We start from the raw sequence: 26811 nt of genomic DNA on the forward strand, positions 1-26811 counted from the left end.
TACCTCGGTACACGTGACAATAAACTGAACTAATACACGTCTGTCCATCCCCTCCACGGATGCTGCCTGACTCCCTGAGTTCCTCCAACACTTTGTTTTTGTTCAAGATGCCACGTTGTTTTACACAGAGTGGGGTGGGGGCCTGGAATGCACTGCCAGGGGTGGGGGTGGAGGCAGATACCATAGTGGTGTTTAAGAGGCTTTTGGACAGGCACATGGATACGCAGGGAGTGGAGGGATATGGATCACGTGCAGGGAGATAAGGGTCAATCTTTGTATCATGTTCAGCAGGGTCATTGTGGGCCAAAGGGCCTGTTCCTGTGCTGAACTGTTCTCTGTTCTATCTCATGTGTGGTCTTGTGCGCTTTCCCATAGTCATTCCAGGGACCTCACCATCAATTAGTTTGGGCTTACAACACCAACATCAAGGTTCCACTGAAACTGGTAAGTTGTGGAATATAGTGTAGAGTGAATGTGGTGTACCTTGACTTTCAGAAAGCCTTCGACAAGGTCCCACATAGGAGATTAGTGGGCAAAATTAGGGCGCATGGTATTGGGGGTAGGGTACTGACATGGATAGAAAATTGGTTGGCAGACAGAAAGCAAAGAGTGGGGATAAATGGGTCCCTTTCAGAATGGCAGGCAGTGACAAGTGGGGTACCACAAGGCTCAGTGCTGGGACCCCAGCTATTTACAATATACATGAATGACTTGGATGAAGGGCTTAAAAGGAACATTAGCAAATTTGCAGATGACACAAAGCTAGGTGAAACATAGAAAATAGGTGCAGGAGGAGGCCATTCGAGCCAGCACCGCCATTCATTGTGATCATGGCTGATCGTCCCCAATCAGTAACCCGTGCCTGCCTTCTCCCCATATCCCTTGATTCCACTAGCCCCTAGAGCTCTATCTCTCTTTTAAATTCTTCCCGTGAAATGGCCTCCACTGCCCTCTGTGGCAGAGAATTCCACAAATTCACAACTCTCTGGGTGAAAAAGTTTTTTCTCACCTCAGTTTTAAATGGCCTCCCCTTTATTCTAAGACTGTGGCCCCTGGTTCTGGTGGTAAGAATAGGAAGCCAGATTATTATCTGAATGGTGTCAAGTTAGGAAAAGGGAACGTACAGCGAGATCTGGGTGTCCTAGTGCATCAGTTACTGTAAGGAAGCATGCAGGTACAGCAGGCAGTGAAGAAAGCCAATGGAATGTTGACCTTCATAACAAGAGGAGTTGAGTACAGGAGTACAGGAGCAAAGAGGTCCTTCTGCAGTTGTACAGGGCCCTAGTGAGACCGCACCTGGAGTACTGTGTGCAGTTTTGGTCTCCAAATTTGAGGAAGGATATTCTTGCTATTGAGGGCGCGCAGCGTAGGTTTACTAGGTTAATTCCCGGAATGGCGGGACTGTCGTATGATGAAAGACTGGAGCGACTAGGCTTGTATACACTGGAATTTTGAAGGATGACAGGGGATCTTATTGAAACATATAAGATTATTAAGGGGTTGGACACGTTAGAGGCAGGAAACATGTTCCCAATGTTGGGGGAGTCCAGAACCAGGGGCTACAGTTTAAGAATAAGGGGTAGGCCATTTAGAACGGAGATGAGGAAAAACTTTTTCAGTCAGAGCTGTAAATCTGGAATTCTCTGCCTCAGAAGGCAGTGGAGGCCAATTCTCTGAATGCATTCAAGAGAGAGCTAGATAGATCTCTTAAGGATAGCGGAGTCAGGGGGTATGGGGAGAAGGCAGGAACGGGGTACTGATTGTGGATGATCAGCCATGATCACATTGAATGGTGGTGCTGGCTCGCAGGGCCGAATGGCCTCCTCCTGCACCTATTGTCTATTGTAGACAGAGGATGTACTTCCTGCGGCAGCTGAGGAAACACAATCTGCCACAGGCAATGATGGTCCAATTCTATACTGTTATCATTGAGTCCGTCCTCACCTTCTCCATCATGGTCTGGTTTGGCTCAGCCACCAAGCACCACATCCGGAGGCTGCAACAGATCGTTCACACAGCTGAGAACCTTCCCCCCATTGACCAACTGTACACTGCAAGGGCCAGGAAGCGAGTGGGCAAGATCATCTCTGACCCCTCTCACCCTGGCCACAAACTCTTGGAAGCACTTCCCTCTGGAAGGCGACTCCGGACTGTCAAAGCAGCCACAGCCAGACATAAAAACAGCTTTTTTTCCACGAGTGGTAGTTCTACTCAATAACCAAAGTCTGTCATAGAAACTTAGAAAATAGGTGCAGGAGTAGGCCATTCGGCCCTTCAAGTCTGCACCGCCATTCAATATGATCATGGCTGATCATCCAACTCAGTATCCCGTACCTGCCTTCTCTCCATACCTCCTGATCCCTTTAGCCACAAGGGCCACATCTAACTCCCTCTTAAATATAGCCAATGAACTGGCCTCAACTACCTTCTGTGGCAGAGAATTCCACAGATTCACCACTCTCTGTGTGAAAAAAAACGTTCTCACCTCGGCCCTAAAAGACTTCCCCCTTATCCTTAAACTGTGACCCCTGGTTCTGGACTTCCCCAACATCAGGAACAATCTTCCTGCATCTAGCCTGTCCAACCCCTTAAGAATTTTGTAAGTTTCTATAAGATCCCCCCTCAATCTTCTAAATTCCAGCGAGTACAAGCCGAGTCTATCCAGTCTTTCTTCATATGAAAGTCCTGCCATCCCAGGAATCAATCTGGTGAACCTTCTCTGTACTCCCTCTATGGCAAGAATGTCCTTCCTCAGATTCGGAGACCAAAACTGTACGCAATACTCCAGGTGCGGTCTCACCAATGCCCTGTACAACTGCAGCAGAACCTCCCTGCTCCTATACTCAAATCCCCTCGCTATGAATGCCAACATACCATTCGCTTTCTTCACTGCCTGCTGCACCTGCATGTCTACTTTCAATGACTGGTGCACCACGACACCCAGGTCTCGTTGCATCTCCCCTTCTCCTAATCGGCCACCATTCAGATAATAGTCTGCTTTCCTGTTCTTGCCACCAAAGTGGATAACCTCTTTTCTTCTCTCTTTTTCGTCTCTTTTTGCTCTGGTTTATTTCACCCACATGTTTAAACTGTAATGTTGTATTCTTAATGTTTTATGCTTGATTCTTAATTGTTTACTGTATGTTGGTGTTGTTACTTGCGAGCGGAGCACCAAGGCACATTCCTTGTATGTGGACATACACGGCCAATAAACTCATTCAATTCAATTCAATTGTAGCTGCAGTAATCAGGAGCTATCACAGTTGAGCAATGTAGAGGCCACATTTAGAGAATCGTGTTCAGTTTGGCCACCATGTTGTAGCTAAGATGTTGTAAAGCTGGAAAGGGTGCAGAGGAGATTTATGAGGATGTTGCCAGGATTCGAGGTACTGAGCTGTAGGGAGTAGTTGGGCAGGCTAGGACTTTGTTCCTTGGACCGCAGGAGAAATAGGGATGATCTTACAGAGCTACACAAAATCATGAGAAGAATAGACCGGGTAGACACTCAGTCTCTTGGCCAGAGTAGGGGAATCGAGGACCAGAGGACACAGGTTTAAGGTGAAGGGGGAAAATTTAATCGCAATCCGAGGGGTAATTTTTTCACACAGAGGGTGGTGGGTATGGAACAAGCTGCCAGAGGAGGTAGTTGAGGCTGGGACTGGGACTATCGCAATGGTTAAGAAACATGTGGACAGATACATGGATAGGACAAGTTTAGAGAGGTATGGGCCAAAGGTGGGCAGGTGGGAATAGTGTAGATGGGACATTGTTGGCCGGTGTGGGCAAGTTTGGCCGAAGGGCCTGTTTCCACGCTGCATCACTCTGTAAGTTGGGCCGAGTGGCCTGCTTCCATTCTGTACACCTCAATAACTGTGACACCAGAATATATCGGCAACCAGGAACATAATTACGAAACGATACGACAAAGCTTTATTCATCCCCGCAGGGAGATTGGTCTGTGGACAGTCACGACACACAAGGTAAACGAAAACTCAAAGTTAAAAGTGAAAACAAAAAGAAAAAGACCAGCCACTGTTGTCTGGCTGTCGTGTGTACAGCGCCTTCACAGCAACAAACGAACAAACGCACGCAGACGTGTCCCCTGGGCAGGGGACTCTAAACGAGAGTGCCCCCCACACCGGGCCCCCCTTTGTTCTCCCGCCGTCCCTCACGGCAGTCTCCCCACGCCGGGTCCCCATTGTTCTTCACGGAGGTTTCCCCTCATGCCAGGTCTGCCATTGTCTTCCTCTTCCCCCCCTCACGCTCATCGGCAGCGAGGCCCCACCGCCGCTCCCGTTGCCGCCGAGACTCCCGCTTTGCCGAGACTCGTGTTGTCGCCGAGACTACTGTTGCCACCGAGGCTCCCATTGCCACCGCCGAGACTACTGTTGCCGCTGAGACTACTGTTGCTGCCAAGGCCCCACTGCTGCCGAGGCTCCCTTTGCTGCCGAGGCTCCCTTTGCTGCCGAGGCTCCCTTTGCTGCCGGGGCTCCCGTTGCTGTCGAGGTTCCCGTTGCTTCCGTGGCTCCCGTGGCCGCCGTGGCGCCCGTGGCCGCCGTTCTCGCCGAGGCCTCACTGCTGCCGATGCCCCACTGCCGCCGAGGCCCACGTCACCGCCGAGGCCCACGTCACCGCCGAGGCCCACGTCACCGCCGAGGCCCACGTCACCGCCGAGGCTCACGTCACCGCCGAGGCTCTCGTTGCCACCGAGATTCCAGAATATACCAGCAAACAGTGACAGAATGATAGAGTCATACAGCAAGGAAACAGTGTGTCCCACCTGCCCACACCGACCAACATGCCCCATCTACACTAGTCCCACCCGCCCACACCGACCAACATGCCCCATCTACACTAGTCCCACCCGCCCACACCGACCAACATGCCCCATCTACACTAGTCCCACCCGCCCACACCGACCAACATGCCCCATCTACACTAGTCCCACCCGCCCACACCGACCAACATGCCCCATCTACACTAGTCCCACCCGCCCACACCGACCAACATGCCCCATCTACACTAGTCCCACCCGCCCACACCGACCAACATGCCCCATCTACACTAGTCCCACCCACCCACACCGGCCAACATGCCCCATCTACACTAGTCCCACCCACCCACACCGACCAACATGCCCCATCTACACTAGTCCCACCTTGCCCACACTGACCAACATGCCCCATCTACACTAGTCCCACCCACCCACACTGACCAACATGCCCCATCTACACTAGTCCCACCCACCCACACCGACCAACATGCCCCATCTACACTAGTCCCACCCACCCACACCGACCAACATGCCCCATCTACACTAGTCCCACCCACCCACACCGACCAACATGCCCCATCTACACTAGTCCCACCTGCCCACACCGACCAACATGCCCCATCTACACTAGTCCCACCCACCCACACCGACCAACATGCCCCATCTACACTAGTCCCACCTTGCCCACACCGCCCAACATGCCCCATCTACACTAGTCCCACCCACCCACACCGACCAACATGCCCCATCTACACTAGTCCCACCTTGCCCACACTGACCAACATGCCCCATCTACACTAGTCCCACCCACCCACACTGACCAACATGCCCCATCTACACTAGTCCCACCCACCCACACCGACCAACATGCCCCATCTACACTAGTCCCACCCACCCACACCGACCAACATGCCCCATCTACACTAGTCCCACCTTGCCCACACTGACCAACATGCCCCATCTACACTAGTCCCACCCACCCACACCGACCAACATGCCCCAACTAGTCCCACCTGCCCACACTGACCAACATGCCCCATCTACACTAGTCCTACCCACCCACACCGACCAACATGCCCCATCTACACTAGTCCCACCCACCCACACCGACCAACATGACCCATCTACACTAGTCCCACCCACCCACACCGACCAACATGCCCCATCTACACTAGTCCCACCCACCCACACTGACCAACATACCCCATCTACACTAGTCCCACCCGCCCACACCGACCAACATGCCCCATCTACACTAGTCCCACCCACACCGACCAACATGCCCCATCTACACTAGTCCCACCCACCCACACCGACCAACATGCCCCATCTACACTAGTCCCACCCACCCACACCGACCAACATGCCCCATCTACACTAGTCCCACCTGCCCACACCGACCAATATGCCCCATCTACACTAGTCCCACCCACCCACACCGACCAACATGCCCCATCTACACTAGTCCCACCCACCCACACCGACCAACATGCCCCATCTACACTAGTCCCACCCACCCACACCGACCAACATGCCCCATCTACACTAGTCCCACCCACCCACACCGACCAACATGCCCCATCTACACTAGTCCCACCCACCCACACCGACCAACATGCCCCATCTACACTAGTCCCACCTGCCCACATTTGGCCCCTTTTCCATCCAAACCTCTCCTATCCATCTGCCTGTCCAAAAATTTTTTTTTTAATGTTTTAGTCTTTTAGTTTTGGCGATACAGAATGGAAACAGGCCCTTCGGCCCACAGAGTCCACGCTGACCATCGATCAGCCATTCACACTAGTTCTGTTATCCCACTTTCTCATCCCTACCCCACACACTAGGCGTGATTTACAGCGGGCCGATTAACCTACACACCCACACGTCTTTGGAATGTGCCATGAATCTGGAGCAGCCGGAACAAACCCATGAGGTCACAGGAAGAACCTGCAAACTCCACACAGACAGCACCCACGATCACTGTCAAACCTTCACGCTGTGAGGCAGCAGCTCTATCTGCGTTGCCACTGTGCTACCCAATTGTGATCGTCCCTGCCTCAACCACCTCCTCTGGCAGCTCGTTCCATACACACACCACCCTCTGTGTGGAAAAAGTTGTCCTATTAAATCTTTATCCTTTCACCTTAAACCTATGCCCTCTGGTTCTTGATTCCCCTAATCTGGGTAAAAGACATCTACCCAATCTATTCCCATCAATAGGCAATAGGTGCAAGAGGAGGCTATTCGGCCCTTCGAGCCAGCACCGCCATTCGATGTGATCATGGCTGATCATGCACAATCAGTACCCCGTTCCTGCCATCTCCCCATAACCCCTGACTCCGCTATCATTAAGTGCTCTATTTAACTCTCTCTCCAAAGCATCCAGGGAATCGGCCACTGCCTTCTGAGGCAGAGAATTCCACAGATTCACAACTCTCTGGATGAAAAAATTTTTCCTCATCTCCGTTCTAAATGGCCGACCCTTTATTCTTAAACTGTGACCCCTGGTTCTGGACTCCCCCAACATTGGGAACATGTTTCCTGCCTCTAACGTGTCCAACCCCTTAATAATCTTATATGTTTCAATAAGATCCCCTCTCATCCTTCTAAACAATTAATGATTTTGTACACCTCTATAAGATCTCCCCTCATCCTCCTGTGCTCCAGGGAATAGAGTCCCGGCCTACTCAACCTCTCCCTGTGGCTCAGAGCTGGCAACATCCTTGTACATCTCTCACTACTCTCTCCAGTTTAATTACATCCTGCCGAGAACAGAGTGATCAAAATAAACACAGAACCACAAATGTTTTCTTACATTTATAATCTTTACGTGTAATAAAAGCCTGACACAAACTCTGTGCACGAGTCCCCAGCTCTCCAAATAGCGACGCGGTTGGATCTCACTACGAAACCTCTCCAACCCACCTCTACTGGACAGACGGACTCTTGCTCTCCATCTTCTGCTGCCAACTCTACATATCTAAGCCTTTTCCTTTCATAAGCCGCATCCACCAAGTTCCCCCAAGGCACCGCCAGTTGTATAAGAAACACTATCCGCTGACTAACTGACCACAACACTATATCAGGCCACAAACCGGTGATGGTTATTGCCTGAAGCAAGAAGCTTCCCTCCTGAAGTTGCCCGCATCTCCCAATCATTGGCCTCCCCGTAACGTGCCTGACTCACGGCTGTCTGCCAACTTCCCTCCCCGGCCTCTCTCTCCCACAGTCACGGACAGAATCAATCGCTACCCCCCCCAGTCCTGATGCCAATAGGCAATAGACAGTAGACAATAGGTGCAGGAGGCCATTCAGCCCTTCGAGCCAGCACCGCCATTCAATGCGATCATGGCTGATCACTCTCAATCAGTACCCCGTTCCTGCCTTCTCCCCATACCCCCCCACTCCGCTATCCTTAAGAGCTCTATCCAGCTCTCTCTTGAAAGCATCCAACGAACTGGCCTCCACTGCCTTCTGAGGCAGAGAATTCCACACCTTCACCACTCTCTGACTGAAAAAGTTCTTCCTCATCTCCGTTCTAAATGACCTACCCCTTATTCTTAAACTGTGGCCTCTTGTTCTGGACTCCCCCAACATTGGGAACATGTTTCCTGCCTCTAATGTGTCCAATCCCCTAATTATCTTATATGTTTCAATAAGATCCCCCCTCATCCTTCTAAATTCCAGTGTATACAAGCCTAATTGCTCCAGCCTTTCAACATACGAGTCCCGCCATTCCGGGAATTAACCTAGTGAACCTACGCTGCACGCCCTCAATAGCAAGAATATCCTTCCTCAAATTTGGAGACCAAAACTGCACACAGTACTCCAGGGCCCGGTACAACTGTAGAAGGACCTCTTTGCTCCTATACTCAACTCCTCTTGTTATGAAGGCCAACATTCCATTGGCTTTCTTCACTGCCTGCTGTACCTGCATGCTTCCTTTCAGTGACTGATGCACTAGGACACCCAGATCTCGTTGAACATCCCCTCTTCCTAACTTGACACCATTCAGATAATAATCTGCCTTTCTATTCTTACTTCCAAAGTGAATAACCTCACACTTATCTACATTAAACTGCATCTGCCATGTATCCGCCCACTCACACAACCTGTCCAAGTCACCCTGCAGCCTTATTGCATCTTCCTCACAATTCACACTACCCCCCAGCTTAGTATCATCTGCAAATTTGCTAATGGTACTTTTAATCCCTTCATCTAAGTCATTAATGTATATCGTAAATAGCTGGGGTCCCAGCACCGAACCTTGCGGTACCCCACTGGTCACTGCCTGCCATTCCGAAAGGGACCCATTTATCCCCACTCTTTGCTTTCGGTCTGTCAACCAATTTTCTATCCATGTCAGTACCCTACCCCAAATACCATGTGCTCTAATTTTGCCCACTAATCTCCTATGTGGGACCTTGTCGAAGGCTTTCTGAAAGTCGAGGTACACCACATCCACTGACTCTCCCCTGTCAATTTTCCTAGTTACATCCTCAAAAAATTCAGTAGATTTGTCAAGCATGATTTCCCCTTCGTAAATCCATGTTGACTCGGAATGATCCTGTTACTGCTATCCAAATGCCGGCTGAATTCACCTGGACTCTGCTCCTCCTCTCAATTGCTGCAGCTACTGTACGCACTGCAAGACCTGGTTAAGTATCACTTGTGTTTCTGAGTGCTGTGTGAGTCTATGTGCCCTGTGATGCATCTGTCAGTGTGCCTGTGAGTACCTGTACCTCACCTACTGTACAGGTGACATTAAACTCCACTGGGCGCGGCACAATCTGCACTCACCCCAGTCATTGTCTTCATGTTTAATCTCTTCCTCCTCCTTCTCCTCCACTCTTTCTGTCTTTGGCTGTTCCGCTTCTTTTTTCTGCGGGAGATGGGGAAGAGAAAACACACGGAGTCAAAGTTAACGTGTCCGTTCCTCTACGGGCAGTCACGGTGGCGCAGCGGTAGAGTTGCCGCCTCACAGCGAATGCAGTGCCGGAGACCCGGGTTCCATCCCGACTACGGGCGCTGTCTGTCTGTCTGTACGGAGTTTGTACGTTCTCTCCGTGACCTGCGTGGGTTTTTCTCCGAGATCTTCAGTTTCCTCCCACACTCCAAAGACGTGCAGATTTGTAGGTTAATTGGCTTGGTAAATGTAAAAATTGTCCCTAGTGTGTGTAGGATAGTGTTAGTGTGCGGGGATCATTGGTCGGCGCGGACCCGGTGGGCCGAAGGGCCTGTTTCCGTGCTGTATCTCTAAACTAAACACCGGCGTTCGGTTCCAAACCGCGACCTTGAACGATGCTGTGAACAAGGGGCAAGCGTTCTCCTACAGCTCTGACAACCTCACTTTGTACACCTCCGCAACATCACCCCTCATCCTCCTGCGCTCCAAGGAATAAAGTCCCAGCCTGCCCAACTTTGGATTTGAGTACAGGAGTAAAGAGGTTCTTCTTCAGTTGTACAGGGCCCTGGTGAGACCACATCTGGAGTATTGTGTGCAGTTTTGGTCTCCTAATTTGAGGAAGGATGTCCTTGCTATTGAGGCAGTGCAGCGTAGGTTCACCAGGTTAATCCCCGGGATGGCTGGACTGTCATATGAGGAAAGATTGGAAAGACCGGGCTTGTATTCACTGGAGTTTAGAAGGATGAGAGGGGATTGAAACATATAAGATTATTAAGGGACTGGACAAGCTCGATGCAGGAAAAATATTCCCAATGTTGGGGGAGTCCAGAACCAGGGGTCACTGTTTAAGAATAAGGGGTAGGCCATTTAGAACGGAGATGAGGAAAAACTTTTTCATCCAGAGAGTTGTGAATCTGTGGAATTCGCTGCCACAGAGGACAGTGGAGGCCAATTCACTGGATGAATTTAAAAGAGAGTTAGATAGAGCTCTAGGGGCTAGTGGAATCAAGCGATATGGGGAGAAGGCAGGCACGGGTTACTGATTGTGAATGATCAGCCATGATCACAATGAATGGCGGTGCTGGCTCGGAGATTTATCTGACTGTCCCACTGTATGACTCTATGACTCCTTGTTGGAGAAACCCATCGTTCATCATGTGCTTTCCAAGGTCCTCATGTGCCAGAAGATGTCAGAGGAATGCAAGCCAATGTGGTTGAGTGGAACTCTTGTGAGAATTACATACGATGAGCGTTTGTCGGCACTGGGCCTGTACTCACTGGAGATAATAGACAATAGACAACAGGTGCAGGAGGAGGCCATTCAGTCCTTTGAGCCACCACCGCCATTCACTGTGATCATTGGCTGATCATCCACGATCAGTACCCCGTTCCTGCCTTCTCCCCATACCCCCTGACTCCGCTATCTTTAAGAGCTCTGTCTAACTCTCTTGAAAGCATCCAGAGAATTGGCCTCCACTGCCTTCTGAGGCAGAGAATTCCACAGATTCACAACTCTGGGTGAAAAAGTTTTTCCTCATCTCCGTTCTAAATGGCCTACCCCTTATTCTTAAACTGTGACGAGCGGGGACCTCATTGAAACTTACAGAATAGTGAAAGGCTTGGATAGAGTGGATGAGGAGAGGGCTTTTTCCACAGTGGGAGAGTCTAGGACCAGAGGTCACAGCCTCCGAATAAAAAGATGTTCCTTTAGGAAGAAGAGGAGGAATTTCTTTAGTCAGAGGGTGGTGAATCTGTGGAATTCTTTGCCACAGACGGTTGTGGAGGCCAAGTCAGTTGATATATTTAAGGCAGAGATTGACGGATTCCTGATCAGTGCGGGTGTCAGGGGTTATGGGGAGAAGGCAGGACAATGGGGTTATGGGGGGGGGAGAGAGTGATCAGACATGATTCAATGGTGGAGTAGACTTGATGGGCCGTGTGGGGATTTTTAAGGCGGAGTTTGACGGATTCTTGACAGAGAATTCCACAGATTCACAACTCTCTGGGTGAACACGTTTTTCTCACCTCAGTTTTAAATGGCCTCCCCTTTATTCTTAGACTGTGGCCCCTGGTTCTGGACTCCCACAACATTGGGAACATTTTTCCTGCATCTAGCTTGTCCAGTCCTTTTATAATTTTATAGATGCTGAATGGCCTAATTCTGCTCCTATCACTTATGAACAGCGGACAGTGATGGGACGATGTTCTGCTGAGGCAGTGAGTGTGTGTGGCCACTCGGCCCGTCCCACCTTGTACTGCTCCTGCTGGAGACGGCAGTCCCAGTCGTCACATTGGGGGTTTGGCATCATCTTCATGGAAGGGAAGTAGTCCTGCATGGCATTGTAGCCCAGGTAGTAACTCACCGAGCCGAAGCCCAACAGATACCTTGCAGAGCAGAGAGGATACAAAGGGCCAGGTTACTCATTGTCACGCACACGTACACACACACGCGCGGAAACATCGAGTCCATGCCGACCAGTGATCCCCGCACACTAACACCATCCTACACACACGAGGGACAATTTACACAGACACAAAGCCAATTAACCTACAAATCCGTACGTCTTTAGTTTAGTTTAGTTTGGAGATAGTGCGGAAACAGGCCCTTCGGCCCACCGGGTCCGTGCCATCCAGCGATCCCCGCACACTAACACTATCCTACACACAAGGGACAATTTACAGGTAGACACAAAATGCTGGAGTATGTCAGCGGGTCAGGCAGCATCTGTGGGGAACATGGATAGGTGACGTTTCACAGAGTGCTGGAGTAACTCAGCGGGTCAGGCAGCATCTGTGGAGAACATGGATAGGTGACGTTTCACAGAGTGCTGGAGTAACTCAGCGTGTCAGGCAGTATCTGCGGAGAGAAGGAGTGGGTGACGATTTGGGACGAGACCCTTCTTCAGACCCATGGATAGGACAGGTTTGGAGAGATATGGACCGTACACTGACAGGTTGGACTAGTGTAGATGGGACATGTTGGTCGGTGTGGGCAAGTTGGGCTGAAGGGCCTGTTTCCGAGCGGTGTGAACAACACCAGACAAGAGTTGAAGTGGTGCTGGTTTGAAGAGAGGAATGCAGCAGTTACTTGAGATGAGAGAAGTCAATGTTCATACCACTGGGGTGTAAGCTGCTCACGTGAAATGTGAGGTGCTGATCCTCCATTTTGCGCTGGGCCTCAGTCTAACCATGCAGTAGGCCCGGGACAGTAAGGTAAGTGTGCGGGTTTGGAGCGGCTGGGTTGAACTTACTTGAGGACGTTCTGCACCAGGAGTCCGGCCACGATGGCCATGGTGGTGGGCAGGCTGGCAGCACACGCTCCCTCTCGCTTCAAGGTCCGCTCATCAATGTTGGCTGCCACCACCAGGGGGGGTGCACACTGTAACGGCAACAAAGGCCAATCATCAAACCTTCCACCAACCTCTACACCGACACACACACACACACACACACACAGGGTGCTGGAGTAACTCAGCAGGTCAGGCAGCATCTGTGGAGAACATGGATAGGTGACGTTTCACAGAGTGCTGGAGTAACTCAGCAGGTCAGGCAGCATCTGTGGAGAGAAGGAATGGGTGAAGTTTCGGATCAACACCCTTTTTCAGACCCGAAACGTAACCGGATTCCTTCTCTCCAGAGATGCTGCCTGTCCCGCTGATGTACTCCAGTTTTTTGTGTCTATCTTTGGTTTAAACCAGTATCTGCAGTTCCTTCCTACACAATCTTTAATCGGACTGTATCTTGCACTAAATGTTATCTCCAGAGTTGTGAGTCTGTGGAATTCTCTGCCTCAGAAGGCAGTGGAGGCCAATTCTCTGAATACATTCAAGAGAGCGCTAGATAGAGCTTTTAAGGATAGCGGAGTCAGGGGGTATGGGGAGAAGGCAGGCACGGGGTACTGATTGAGAATGATCAGCCATGATCACATTGAATGGAGGTGCTGGTTCGAAGGGCCGAATGGCCTACTCCTGCACCTATTGTCTATCCCTTTATCCTGTTTCTGTACACCTCCAGATTCAGGGACAGTTTGAGCTCGGCTGTTATCAGGCAACTGAACCGTCCCACCACCAACTAGGGAGAGGTCCTGACCTCCCATCTACCTCATTGGTGACCCTCGGACTATCTTTGATCGGACTTACCTTGCACTAAAGGTTATTCCCTTTATCCGGTATCTGTACACTGTGGACGGCTCGATTGTAATCACGTATTGTCTTTCCGCTGAGTGGATAGCGCGCAACAAAAGCTTTTCCCTGTATCTCAGTACACGTGACAATAAACGAAACTAAAGGCCGGGCGTCACACATCGCAGCAGCTTCTCACCGGATCACGTTACACGTGACAATAAACTACAGATAAACTAAACGCCAATCACTCAGGTCGACGTTTTCTATTGTCACGTGGACCGTGGAGCAAGGATGTTGCCAGGACTAGAGGGTGTGAGCTACAGGGAGAGGTTGAGTAGGCTGGGTCTCTATTCCATGGAGCGCAGGAGGATGAGGGGAGATCTTATAGAGGTGAACAAAATCATCAGAGGAATAGATCGGGTAGATGCACAGAGTCTCTTGCCCAGAGTAGGGGAATCGAGGACCAGAGGACACAGGTTCAAGGTGAAGGGGGAAAGATTTAATAGGAATCCGAGGGGTAACTTTTTCACAGAGGATGGTACACAGAACATTGCCTGATCCGCTGAGTTACTCCAGCACTCTGTGAAACGTCACCTATCCATGTTCTCCACAGATGCTGCCTGACCCGCTGAGTTACTCCAGCACTCTGTGAAACGTCACCTATCCATGTTCTCCACAGATGCTGCCTGACCCGCTGAGTTTCTCCAGTCTATCTTTGGTGTAAAACCAGCATCTGCAGTTCCTTCCTACACATTTCATGGTACCAAGTGGACTGAGAGTTGTGAATCTGTGGAATTCTCTGTCACAGAAGGTAGTGGAGGCCAATTCACTGGATGTTTTCAAGAGATAGTTAGATAGAGCTCTTAGAGCTAACGGAATCAAGGGATATGGGGAGAAGGCAGGAACGGGGTACTGATTATGGATGATCAGCCGTGATCACATTGAATGGCGGTGCTGGTTTGAAGGGCTGAATGACCTACTCCCCATATCCCTCGATTCCACTAGCCCCTAGAGCTCTATCTAACTCTCTTTTAAATTCATCCAGTGAATTGGCCTCCACTGCCCTCTGTGGCAGAGAGTTCCACTGTTGTGACAGAGTGATGATGGAACAGCAGCACGTACCGCAAAGCAGGCGGTCTCCCCTGGAACAAAGAGCTGGATGTGTCCCAGAACGGCATTCTCACTGACGCCAGACGCCACCCACACCTGGCAAAGCTCATTGCAGGCCTGGAGAAAGGAGAGAACATCAAACACAACCTGTACCACAATGTCGCCAGGACTGGGAGCTCCGGCAGCGGCAGAGTCTTCGCCCGCCCCGGATCGCGAGGCTTGGGTCGGCCCGCTGCGGTCCTTCACCGTCTGGCCCGGCCTGGAATAGGCCGCGGGATTTTCCATCGCCCGGCGGGGGCTTCAATGTCGGGAGCCCCGACCGCCCCGACGTGGCAACTTCAACAGCCTGACCGCGGGAGAAGACGACAGGGGAAGAGAAAAGATATTCTGGCCTTCCATCACAGTGAGGAGGTGACTCACTGAGAGCATTTTTTTTGTTTTATGTTGGTTTTGTGATTGTGTGTTATTGCTTTATTTTTTATTGCTTCTTATTGTTGACTGCGGGTAATGGAATTTCGTCCAAAAACATGTTTTTGGATGATAATAAAGTCTATTCTATTCTAGAGGGTCTGATAGACGTACAGGTATGTAGGTTAATTGGCTGGGTAAATGTAAAAATTGTCCCTAGTGGGTGTAGGATAGTGTTAATGTACGGGGATCACTGGGCGGCACGGACTTGGAGGGCCGAAAAGGCCTGTTTCCGGCTGTATGTATATGATATATGATATGATACCAGGAGAGGTTGGAGCAGGCTGGGTCTCTAGTCCCTGGAGCGCAGGAGGATGAGGGGTGATCTTAGAGAAGTGCATAAAATCATAAGAGGAATAGAACAGGTAGACACAGTGTCTCTTGCCCAGAGTAGGGGAATCGAGGACCAGAGGACAAGGTTTAAGGCGAAGGGGGAAAAGATTTATTAGGAATCTGAGGGGTAACCTTTTCACACAGAGGGTGGTGGGTGTATGGAACAAGCTGCCAGAGGAGGCAGTTGAGGCTGGGACTATCCCATCGTTTAAGAAACAGTTGGACAGGTACATGGATAGGACAGGTTTGGAGGGTTATGGACCAAATGCTGGCAGGTGGGACTAGTGTGAATGGGACATTGTTGGCCGGTGTGGGCAGGTTGGGCTGAAGGGCCTGTTTCCACACTGTGCCACGCTATGACCTTGCAGCAAATGATCGATGGGCTGTGAATATTGGTGGGGGCCGCTGAGAACAACGAGGGACCCAGCGTGGGGGGGAGGGGGGGATGAAGATGGGACGAGTGCTGTTGTAACTTTGTCCGCACCTTTGTGGGCGACGGTTGTTGTGTACTTTGTACGCAAAAACAAAGAGTTTCACTGCACCCAGCAACACATCACAATAAAGTGGGCGGTCACGGTGGTGCAGCGGTAGAGTTGCTGCCTTACAGCGAATGCAGCGCCGGAGACCTGGGTTCCTTCCTGACTACCGGTGCTGTCTGTACGGAGTTTGTACGTTCTCCCCGTGACCTGCGTGGGTTTTCCCCGAGATCTTCGGTTTCCTCCCACACTCCAAAGACGTGCAAGTTTGTAGGTTAATTGGCTTTGTGTAAATTGTCCCTAGTGTGTGCAGGATGGTGTTAATGTGCGGGGATCGCTGGTCGGTGTGGAACCGGTGGTTCCTGTTTCCGAGCTGCATCTCTAAACTAAAGTATCATCAAAATTAAACCACTGCCACTGTGGTGCTGGGACACCTGACTTCATAGGTTGGGGCAGTGAGTGTACGATACGGTCGAACATCCAAGGACCCAAACAGACTTTCCAGGTGAGACAGAGGTTCACCTGCACCTCCTCCAACCTCATCTATTGCATCCGCTGCTCTAGATGTCAACTTCTCTACATCGGCGAAACCAAACGCAGGTTCGGCGATCGTTTCGCTCAACACCTTCACTCAGTCCGCCTTAACCAACCTGATCTCCCGGTGGCTCAGCACTTCAACTCCCCCTCCCACTCTGACCTTTCTGTCCTGGGCCTCCTCCAGTGCCATAGTGAGGCCCACTGCAAATTGGAGGAACAGCACCTCATATTTCGCTTGGGCAGCTTGCAGCCCAGTGGTATGAGCATTGACTTCTCCAACTTTAGATAGTTCCTCTGTCCCTCTCTTCCCCTCCCCCTTCCCAGTTCTCCCTCTGTCTTCCTGTCTCCACTTATATCCTTCCTTTGTCCTGCCCCCCCCTGACATCAGTCTGAAGAAGGGTCTCGACCCGAAACGTCACCCATTCCTTCTCCCCTAGATGCTGCCTGACCCGCTGAGTTACTCCAGCATTTTGTGATACCATATGATTTCCTATACAGTAGAACTATATTTATCCCAGGAGGGAAATTGATCTGCCAATAGTCATAAAGCACAAAATACATGAAACATGAAATTAAAGTGAAGGATGGAAAGTGGAGGATTGGGGGATGTGCAAAGATTGGGGGTGGGGGGAATCGGTCTACCCCACGACAGAAGGGGGAGGAGTTGCACAGTCTGATAGCTGCAGGGAAGAAGGATCTCTTGGTGTTCTGTGCTGCAAGAGTACGAAGCTCAGGAAGTCATGAGGCAGCTGTATGGGACTTTGGTCAGGATGCATTTGGAGGTCTGTTCGCCCCATTACAGGAAGGATGGGCAGACTTTGGAGGCTGGTATTCCTCCTGTCATTCATAACCTTCATTGCTTCTGCAAATAGACCTTCCTTTGTGATAGGGTGAATGAACAGAGTATGGAATAGATAAGGGCGGTCACGGTGGCGCAGCGGTAGAGTTGCTGCCTTACAGCGAATGCAGCGCCGGAGACCCGGGTTCCATCACGACTACGGGTGCTGTCCGTACAGAGCTTGCACTCCTACTCTGACCGGCCAGCAGGTGGAGCTGCTGCCTCACGGTAGAGCAGGAGTGTTAGCGCGCCGCGTACGTTCCATATCACGGCAACTCACCGTGTTTATTGCCATCCGTGCTTCAAAGTTGTCCACACAGCTGAGCACCAGGTCCACGGCCTTCCGCTCGACCAGCCCACCGCCCCTATGTGGAATGCAGACACAACACTGAGTTAGTGCCCATGGTCAGGGCGGGCCGCACAGTGCGGTGAGGTACAGCGAGCTCACGGCAAACTCACGGCCGCAGCATCACAGCGGTCCGTCACAGGTACAGCGAGCTCACGGCAAACCTACGGCCGCACAGTGCAGTGAGGTACAGCGAGCTCACGGCAAGCTCATGGCCACATCATCACAGCGGTACTTCTACAGGTGTGCAGCAGAGAGCACATTGACTGGTTGCATCACGGCCTGAATCAGCAACTTGAACGCTCAGCCCTCACCACCATCAAAGGGATTTATCGGAGTCACTGCCTCACAACGGCAGCCAACATCATCACTGACCCACACCACCCTGGCCACACTCTCACTGACCCACACCACCCTGGCTACACTCTCACTGACCCACACCACCCTGGCCACACTCTCACTGACCCACACCACCCTGGCCACACTCTCACTGACCCACACCACCCTGGCTACACTCTCACTGACCCACACCACCCTGGCCACACTCTCACTGACCCACACCACCCTGGCCACACTCTCACTGACCCACACCACCCTGGCCACACTCTCACTGACCCACACCACCCTGGCCACACTCTCACTGACCCACACCACCCTGGCCACGCTCTCATCTCACCCCTGCCCTCAGGGACAAGGTCCAGGAGCCTGAAAACTGTAAGGTCCAGGTTCAGGAACAGCTTCTTCCTGCAGCCACCACAACCTCAAATAAGTGCTGTGAGGCAGCAACTCTACCGCTGCGCCACTGCGGTGCTCACGGATAGAGTTTTCGTCCATTCCCCTGTTGAATTCCTCATTGGCTCCATAAAGTGACAGTCAGAGGCATCAGACGCCAGCACGGTGGCTCAGCGGTAGAGTTGCTGCCTCACGGTGCCAGACCCGGGTTCCATCCTGACTACGGGTGCTGTCTGTACGGAGTTTGCACGTTCTCCCCGTGACCTGCGTGGGTTTTCTCCGGGTGCTCCGGTATCCTCCCACACTCCAGAGACGTGCAGGTTTGTAGGTGAATTGTCTTGTGTAAATTGTGTGCGTAGGATAGTGCTAGTGTACATGGGGATCGCTAGTCCGTGCAGACTCAGTGGGCCGAAGGGCCTGTTCACACGCTGTATCTCTAAAGTCTCAAGGAACAACACTCTATGAGGACAGAAGATGAAGGAGGATCGACAGGCCAAGCAGCATCTACAGGGAGAGAAGCAGTGGATGATACGAGCCACGTATCTGACCTGATTCGGTCCATGAAGTGCTGGAAGTTGTCCACTGTTGTGATATTGTAGTTATGAACTTCAAACTCCACATCAGGGTTAATGTTCCTGTAAAACCAAGACAGTAAATGTGTCGTCAGCTCGTGGTGAGTTGTGCACATACACCCATCAGCCAAAACATGATCACCTGATGAGCCAAAACATTATGCCCACCTGCCTAATATGCTGTTGGCCCTCCGTGTGCAGCCCCATACACAGCAGGGTGCAATGCACTGTGTATTGTGACACATTCCTCCCGTCACCACCATTAACATTTTCTGTGACTTGTGCCACAGTCGACATTCTGTCGGTTCAGACCAGACGGGATAGCCTTCGTTGCCCTCGCGCATCGATGAGCCTTTGGGCGCCCAACACCCTGCCTGTCGCCGGTTTGTGGTTTGTCCCTCCTCGGACCACTGTCGGTAGGTATTCACCACTGCTGACCGGGAGCACCCCACAAGCCTTGCCGTTTCAGAGATGCTCTGACGCAGTCGACTGGCCATAACAATTTGGCCCTTGTCAAAGTCACTCAGGTCTTTACTCCTGGCCATTTCTCCTCCACTCCCTCTTCTCCCCTCTCCCATCAGGCAAGAGGTACAGAAGTGTGAAAACGCACACCTCCAGATTCAGGGACAGTTTCTTCCCGGCTGTTATCAGGCAACTGAACCATCCTACCGCAACCAGAGAGCAGTGCTGAACTACTATCGACCTCATTGGTGACCTTCGGACTATCTTTAATCGGACTTTACTGACTTTACGTTGCACTAAACATTATTCAGGTTATTCCCTTTACCCTGTATCTGTGCACTGTGGACAGCTTGATTGTAATCACGTATTGTCTTTCTGCCGGCTGGATAGCATGAGAGCAGCACGGTGGTGCAGCGGGTAGAGCTGCTGCCTCACAGCGTCAGAGACCCGGGTTCCATCCTGACTACAGGCGCTGTCTGTACGGAGTTTGTACCTTCTCCCCGTGACCTGCGTGGGTTTTCTCCGGGTGCTCCGGTTTCCTCCCACACTCCAAAGACATACGGGTTTGTAGATTAATTGGCTTCAGTATAAATGTGAAATTGCCCCTAGTGTGTGTCTGATCGTGTTAGTGTGCGGGGATCGCTAGTCGGTGCAGACTCGATGGGCAGAAGGGCCTGTTTCCGCGCTGTATCTCTTTTTTAAATGTTTTTATTTTTTAAGTTTTACAGAACGTTTTTAAACAAGTCATCCTTCCAAACCCCCCTCCCACATCCCTCCCCCTGTATTAATCCTTAATAAGAAAAAGAAAGGAAAGATAAAGAAAACAGAAAGATTGCCTGGGTGGTGGAAGTTCTGAACACGCTCCATGGAATTCCAATCAGAATAAACTATTTATGTATATGTACTTCTCACCCTTCCGCGCTGTATCTCTAAACTGAACTGTGTCTGTCCACTGTGGATAGCTCGAATGTACTCATGTAGAGTCTTTCTGCTGACTGAATAGCTGGCAAGAGTGGCCATTGTTCTTACATCAGTGCCCTGTACGATGCAACACTGGTCATAGAGTCACAGAGTCATAGAGTGACACAGTGAGAAAACAGGCCCTTCGGCCCAACTTGCCCACACCGGCCAACAAGTCCCAGCTACACTAGTCCCACCTGCCTGCGCTTGGTCCATATCCCTCCAAACCTGTCCTATCCATGTACCTGTCCAACTGATTCTTAAACGATGGGATAGTCCCAGCCTCAACTACCTCCTCCGGCAGCTTGTTCCATACACCCACCACACTGTGTGAAAAAGTTACCCCTCAGATTCCTATTAAATCTTTTCCCCTTCACCTTGAACCTATGTCCTCTGGTCCTTGATTCCCCTACTCTGGGCAAGAGACTCTGTGCATCTACCCGATCTATTCCTCTCATGATTTTGTACACCTCTATAAGATCACCCCTCATCCTCCTGCGCTCCATGGAATAGAGACCCAGCCTGCTCAACCTCTCCTTGTAGCTCACACCCTCTAGTCTTGGCAACATCCTCATAAATAGTTTCTGAACCCTTTCAAACTTGACAATATCTTTCCTATAACTTGGTGCCCAGAACTGAACACAATATTCTAAATGTGGTCTCACCAACATCTTATACAACTGCAACATGACCTCCCAACTTCTATACTCAATACTCTGACTGATGAAGGCCAAAGTGCCAAAAGACTTTTTGACCGCCCTATCTACCTGCGACTCCACCTTCAAGGAACCATGGACCTGTATAAGAAAATAACTGCAGATGCTGGTACACATCGAAGGTATTTATTCACAAAATGCTGGAGTAACTCAGCAGGTCAGGCAGCATCTCAGGAGAGAAGGAATGGGTGACATTTCGGGTCGAGACCCTTCTTAAGACTGATGTCAGGGGGGCGGGACAAAGGAAGGATATAGGTGGAGACAGGTAGATAGAGGGAGATCTGGGAAGGGGGAGGGGAAGAGAGGGACAGAGGAACTATCTAAAGTTGGAGAAGTCGATGTTCATACCACTGGGCTGCAAGCTGCCCAGGCGAAATGTGTACTACCCAGAGGCCTACCATTTACTGTGTAGTTCCTGCCCCACTGCTCGTCTGTTCTTGCATCAGTGAGCTGTAGAATGCGACGCTGCTCTACTCTGTTCTTGCATCAGTCCCTGTACGATGCGACACTGCTCTACTCTGTTCTTGCATCAGTCCCTGTACAATGCGACAGTGCTCTACTCTGTTCTTACATCAGTCCCTGTACAATGCGACGCTGCTCTACTGTTCTATAGACAATAGACAATAGACAATAGGTGCAGGAGTAGGCCATTCAGCCCTTCGAGCCAGCACCGCCATTCAATGCGATCATGGCTGATCACTATCAATCAGTACCCCGTTCCTGCCTTCTCCCCATACCCCCTCACTCCGCTATCCTTAAGAGCTCTATCCAGCTCTCTCTTGAAAGCATCCAACGAACTGGCCTCCACTGCCTTCTGAGGCAGAGAATTCCACACCTTCACCACCCTCTGACTGAAAAAGTTCTTCCTCATCTCCGTTCTAAATGGCCTACCCCTTATTCTCAAACTGTGGCCCCTTGTTCTGGACTCCCCCAACATTGGGAACATGTTATCTGCCTCTAATGTGTCCAATCCCCTAATTATCTTATATGTTTCAATAAGATCCCCCCTCATCCTTCTAAATTCCAGTGTATACAAGCCCAATCGCTCCAGCCTTTCAACATACGACAGTCCCGCCATTCCGGGAATTAATCTAGTGAACCTACGCTGCACGCCCTCCATAGCAAGAATATCCTTCCTCAAATTTGGAGACCAAAACTGCACACAGTACTCCAGGTGCGGTCTCACCAGGGCCCGGTACAACTGTAGAAGGACCTCTTTGCTCCTATACTCAACTCCTCTTGTTACGAAGGCCAACATTCCATTGGCTTTCTTCACTGCCTGCTGAACCTGCATGCTTCCTTTCATTGACTGATGCACTAGGACACCCAGATCTCGTTGAACTCCCCCTCCTCCTAACTTGACACCATTCAGATAATAATCTGCCTTTCTATTCTTACTTCCAAAGTGAATAACCTCACACTTATCTACATTAAACTGCATCTGCCATGTATCCGCCCACTCACACAACCTGTCCAGGTCACCCTGCAGCCTTATTGCATCTTCCTCACAATTCACACTACCCCCCAACTTAGTATCATCTGCAAATTTGCTAATGGTACTTTTAATCCCTTCGTCTAAGTCATTAATGTATATCGTAAATAGCTGGGGTCCCAGCACCGAACCTTGCGGTACCCCACTGGTCACTGCCTGCCATTCCGAAAGGGACCCATTTATCCCCACTCTTTGCTTTCTGTCTGTTAACCAATTTTCTATCCATGTCAGTACCCTACCCCCAATACCATGTGCCCTAATTTTGCCCACTAATCTCCTATGTGGGACCTTGTCGAAGGCTTTCTGAAAGTCGAGGTACACCACATCCACTGACTCTCCCTTGTCAATTTTCCTAGTTACATCCTCAAAAAATTCCAGTAGATTTGTCAAGCATGATTTCCCCTTCGTAAATCCATGCTGACTCGGAACGATCCCGTTACTGCTATCCAAATGCTCAGCAATTTCGTCTTTTATAATTGACTCCAGCATTTTCCCCACCACTGATGTCAGACTAACTGGTCTATAATTACCCGTTTTCTCTCTCCCTCCTTTCTTAAAAAGTGGGATAACATTTGCTATTCTCCAATCCACAGGAACTGATCCTGAATCTATAGAACATTGAAAAATGATCTCCAATGCTTCCACTATTTCTAGAGCCACCTCCTTAAGTACTCTGGGATGCAGACCATCAGGCCCTGGGGATTTATCAGCCTTCAGTCCCATCAGTCTACCCAAAACCATTTCCTGCCTAATGTGGATTTCCTTCAGTTCCTCCATCACCCTAGGTTCTCCAGCCCCTAGAACATTTGGGAGATTGTGTGTATCTTCCTCAGTGAAGACAGATCCAAAGTAACGGTTTAACTCGTCTGCCATTTCTTTGTTCCCCATAATAAACTCCCCTGCTTCTGTCTTCAAGGGACCCACATTTGCCTTGACTATTTTTTTCCTCTTCACGTACCTAAAAAAACTTTTGCTATCCTCCTTTATATTATTGGCTAGTTCTTGCATCAGTCCCTGTACAATGCGACAGTGCTCTACTCTGTTCTTGCATCAGTCCCTGTACAATGCGACACTGCTCTACTCTGTTCTTGCATCAGTCCCTGCACGATGCGACGCTGCTCTACTCTGTTCTTGCATCAGTCCCTGTACAATGCGAGTGCTCTACTCTGTTCTTGCATCAGTCCCTGTACAATGCGACACTGCTCTACTCTGTTCTTGCATCAGTCCCTGTACAATGCGACGCTGCTCTACTCTGTTCATGCATCAGTGCACTGCACGATGCGACGCTGCTCTACTCTGTTCATGCATCAGTGCGCTGCACGATGCGACGCTGCTCTACTCTGTTCATGCATCAGTGCACTGCACGATGCGACGCTGCTCTACTCTGTTCTTACATCAGTGCACTGCACGATGCGAGGCTGCTCTACTCTGTTCATGCATCAGTGCACTGCACGATGCGACGCTGCTCTACTCTGTTCATGCATCAGTGCACTGCACGATGCGACACTGCTCTACTCTGTTCATGCATCAGTGCACTGCATGATGCGACACTGCTCTACTCTGTTCTTGCATCAGTCCCTGCACGATGCGACACTGCTCTACTCTGTTCATGCATCAGTGCGCTGCACGATGTGACACTGCTCTACTCTGCGTGGCTCTGCAGAGGCTGAGCTGAGGAGTGCTTGCCTTCACCGTCCGTACGTTGTACCTCAGCGTGTTCTTGGCTGCCTCCACCTTGCTGAGCCCGGCCTGGTGGGGCTGGAAGAAGAGGCGGTTCATGTGGGCCAGCTCCACTCTGTCGTAATCAAACAGCAGCAGCTGCAGGTTACAATGGCAAACAGCTTCATCAGGTCAGAGAAACACAGACAATAGGTGCAGGAGGAGGCCATTCAGCCCTTCCACCCAGCACCGCCATTCAATATGATCATGGCTGATCGTCCAGAATCAGTACCCCGTTCCTGCTTTCTCCCCACATCCCTGGATTCTGTTAGCTCTAAGAGCTACAGTGCCCTCCATAATGTTTGGGACAAAGACCCATCATTTATTTATTTGCCTCTGTACTCCACAATTTGTGATTTGTAATAGAAAAAAATCACGTGGTCAAAGTGCACATTGTCAGATTTTATTAAAGGCCATTTTTATACATTTTGGTTTCACCATGTAGAAATTACAGCTGTGTTTATACATAGTCCCCCCATTGTAGGGCACCATAATGTTTGGAACACATGGTTTCACAGGTGTCTGTAATTGCTCAGGTGTGTTTAATTGCCTCCTTAATGCAGGTATAAGAGAGCTCTCAGCACCTAGTCTTTCCTCCAGTCTTTCCATCACCTTTGCAAACTTTTATTGCTGTTTATCAACATGAGGACCAAAGTTGTGCCAATGAAAGTCAAAGAAGCCATTATGGGACTGAGAAACACGAATAAAACTGTTAGAGACATCAGCCAAACCTTAGGCTTACCAAAATCAACTGTTTGGAACGTTTCCTCAAATGGCGGCGCGCACGGACGCAGCGGCTCACAGCTCTCCCTTTCGGTGCGTTTTATGTGTGTTATCTGTGTTATGTCTGTTAGTCAATTTTAGTCATGAAAATCAGGAAAATCAGGCAAATCCTACCTACAACCGAAAGGATCTTCTGATCATAGGATTCCAGTGCAATCGGGACCTTGTGCGCGAATTTCCACACCCGCGAAATATACCGGAAGAGATAGCCAGGACACCGGGCGCTCCGTGGATAGTTGTCGGCACGAACAGGCGTCGCAGGCGGAGGAGAAACAGGAAGCAAAAGCGAGGATGCCGGTCCGGTATACTTGCCAAGCTAAAGAGACAGCCACACAAACCACCGCTACCCAGCATGTTTCTCACCAACGCCAGATCCATCATCAACAAAATGGACGAACTAAAACTACAGATATCAGCAAACAAACTCGTGGAGGACTGTTGCATTCTCTTAGTAACAGAGACATGGCTTCATCCACTTATCCCAGACGGAGCCATTGAGCTAGCCGGGCGTACAGCGTTTCGTTGGGACAGAAACATCGACTCCGGTAAGAGCAAGGGGGGGGGGGTTATGCATTTACGTGCACAACAGCTGGTGCACTAACATCCAAATCATAGATAGCCACTGTTCTCCTGACCTGGAGTCCCTAACAGTTAAATGCAGGCCTTTTTACCTCCCTCGCGAATTTACAGTGGTTATAGTAACAGCAGTCTACATCCCACCGAATGCTAACGTTAGCACAGCTTTAGGCTACCTGCTCGGTGCAATAAACTCACAACAGAGCACATATCCAGAAGCAGCCCACATCATAGCCGGGGACTTCAACCATGCAGACCTAAAGTCAGTTCTCCCGAAACTTGAACAACACATAAGATGTGCTACCAGGGGAAAAACACACTAGACAAGGTTTACTCAAATATTAAGAAGGGTTTCAGGTCAGCACCACTACCACACCTGGGGCAGTCAGATCACCTGTCCATATTCCTAACTCCAGCATACACCCCACTCAGGAGGAAAGCTCCAGTCACCATAAAGACTGTGAAGACATGGCCTGAAGGAGCTTCCTCGCAGCTGCAGGATTGCTTCGAAAGGACCAACTGGGATATTTTTGAGGATCAGGACTTGGAGGAGTACACATCAACTGTACTTTGCTACATCAAAAACTGTGTTGACAATGTCACCGTCGACAAACGAATCCGGTTGTATCCCAATCAAAAACCCTGGATGACAAAGGATGTCAGGTCTCTCCTCAAGGACCGTAACACCGCCTTCAGGTCTAGTGATAGAGCTCTATACAGTGCTGCTAGAACCAACCTGAAGAGAGGTATCAAGGATGCCAAAGCGTCCTACAAGAGGAAGATTGAGGACCACTTTTCCAACAATGACCCACGGCGGGTATGGCAAGGCATCCAGCACATCACCAACTACAAGACCAGCAACCGCACGACTGCCGACGGCGACGCCT

The 26811-nt window shown here is 50.4% G+C and overlaps 1 protein-coding gene across 4 annotated transcripts in view; it reads right to left on the reverse strand.

The window, feature by feature from the left end:
* Nucleotides 1-3907: 3907 nt before the first annotated feature.
* Nucleotides 3908-26811, reverse strand: part of LOC144608565 (ubiquitin-like modifier-activating enzyme 5) — a 31923-nt gene continuing 9019 nt past the window's right edge. For 3 of the 4 annotated variants that reach the window (XM_078426511.1, XM_078426512.1, XM_078426521.1), the window contains 8 exons: nucleotides 24555-24664; nucleotides 19193-19279; nucleotides 17847-17931; nucleotides 14927-15031; nucleotides 12932-13059; nucleotides 11930-12065; nucleotides 9573-9656; nucleotides 3908-4723 (listed from right to left, as the gene is read on the reverse strand). In XM_078426511.1, coding sequence (XP_078282637.1) covers nucleotides 4265-4723; nucleotides 9573-9656; nucleotides 11930-12065; nucleotides 12932-13059; nucleotides 14927-15031; nucleotides 17847-17931; nucleotides 19193-19279; nucleotides 24555-24664 — 1194 coding nt within the window. In that variant the 3' untranslated portion in view covers nucleotides 3908-4264. Of the gene's footprint in view, nucleotides 4733-9572; nucleotides 9657-11929; nucleotides 12066-12931; nucleotides 13060-14926; nucleotides 15032-17846; nucleotides 17932-19192; nucleotides 19280-24554; nucleotides 24665-26811 lie in introns of all 4 variants that reach the window. The other variant, XM_078426532.1, reaches the window with a different exon arrangement.

The sequence above is a fragment of the Rhinoraja longicauda genome, chromosome 2 (genome assembly GCF_053455715.1).
Source record: "Rhinoraja longicauda isolate Sanriku21f chromosome 2, sRhiLon1.1, whole genome shotgun sequence".
Classification (NCBI taxonomy): domain Eukaryota; kingdom Metazoa; phylum Chordata; class Chondrichthyes; order Rajiformes; family Arhynchobatidae; genus Rhinoraja; species Rhinoraja longicauda.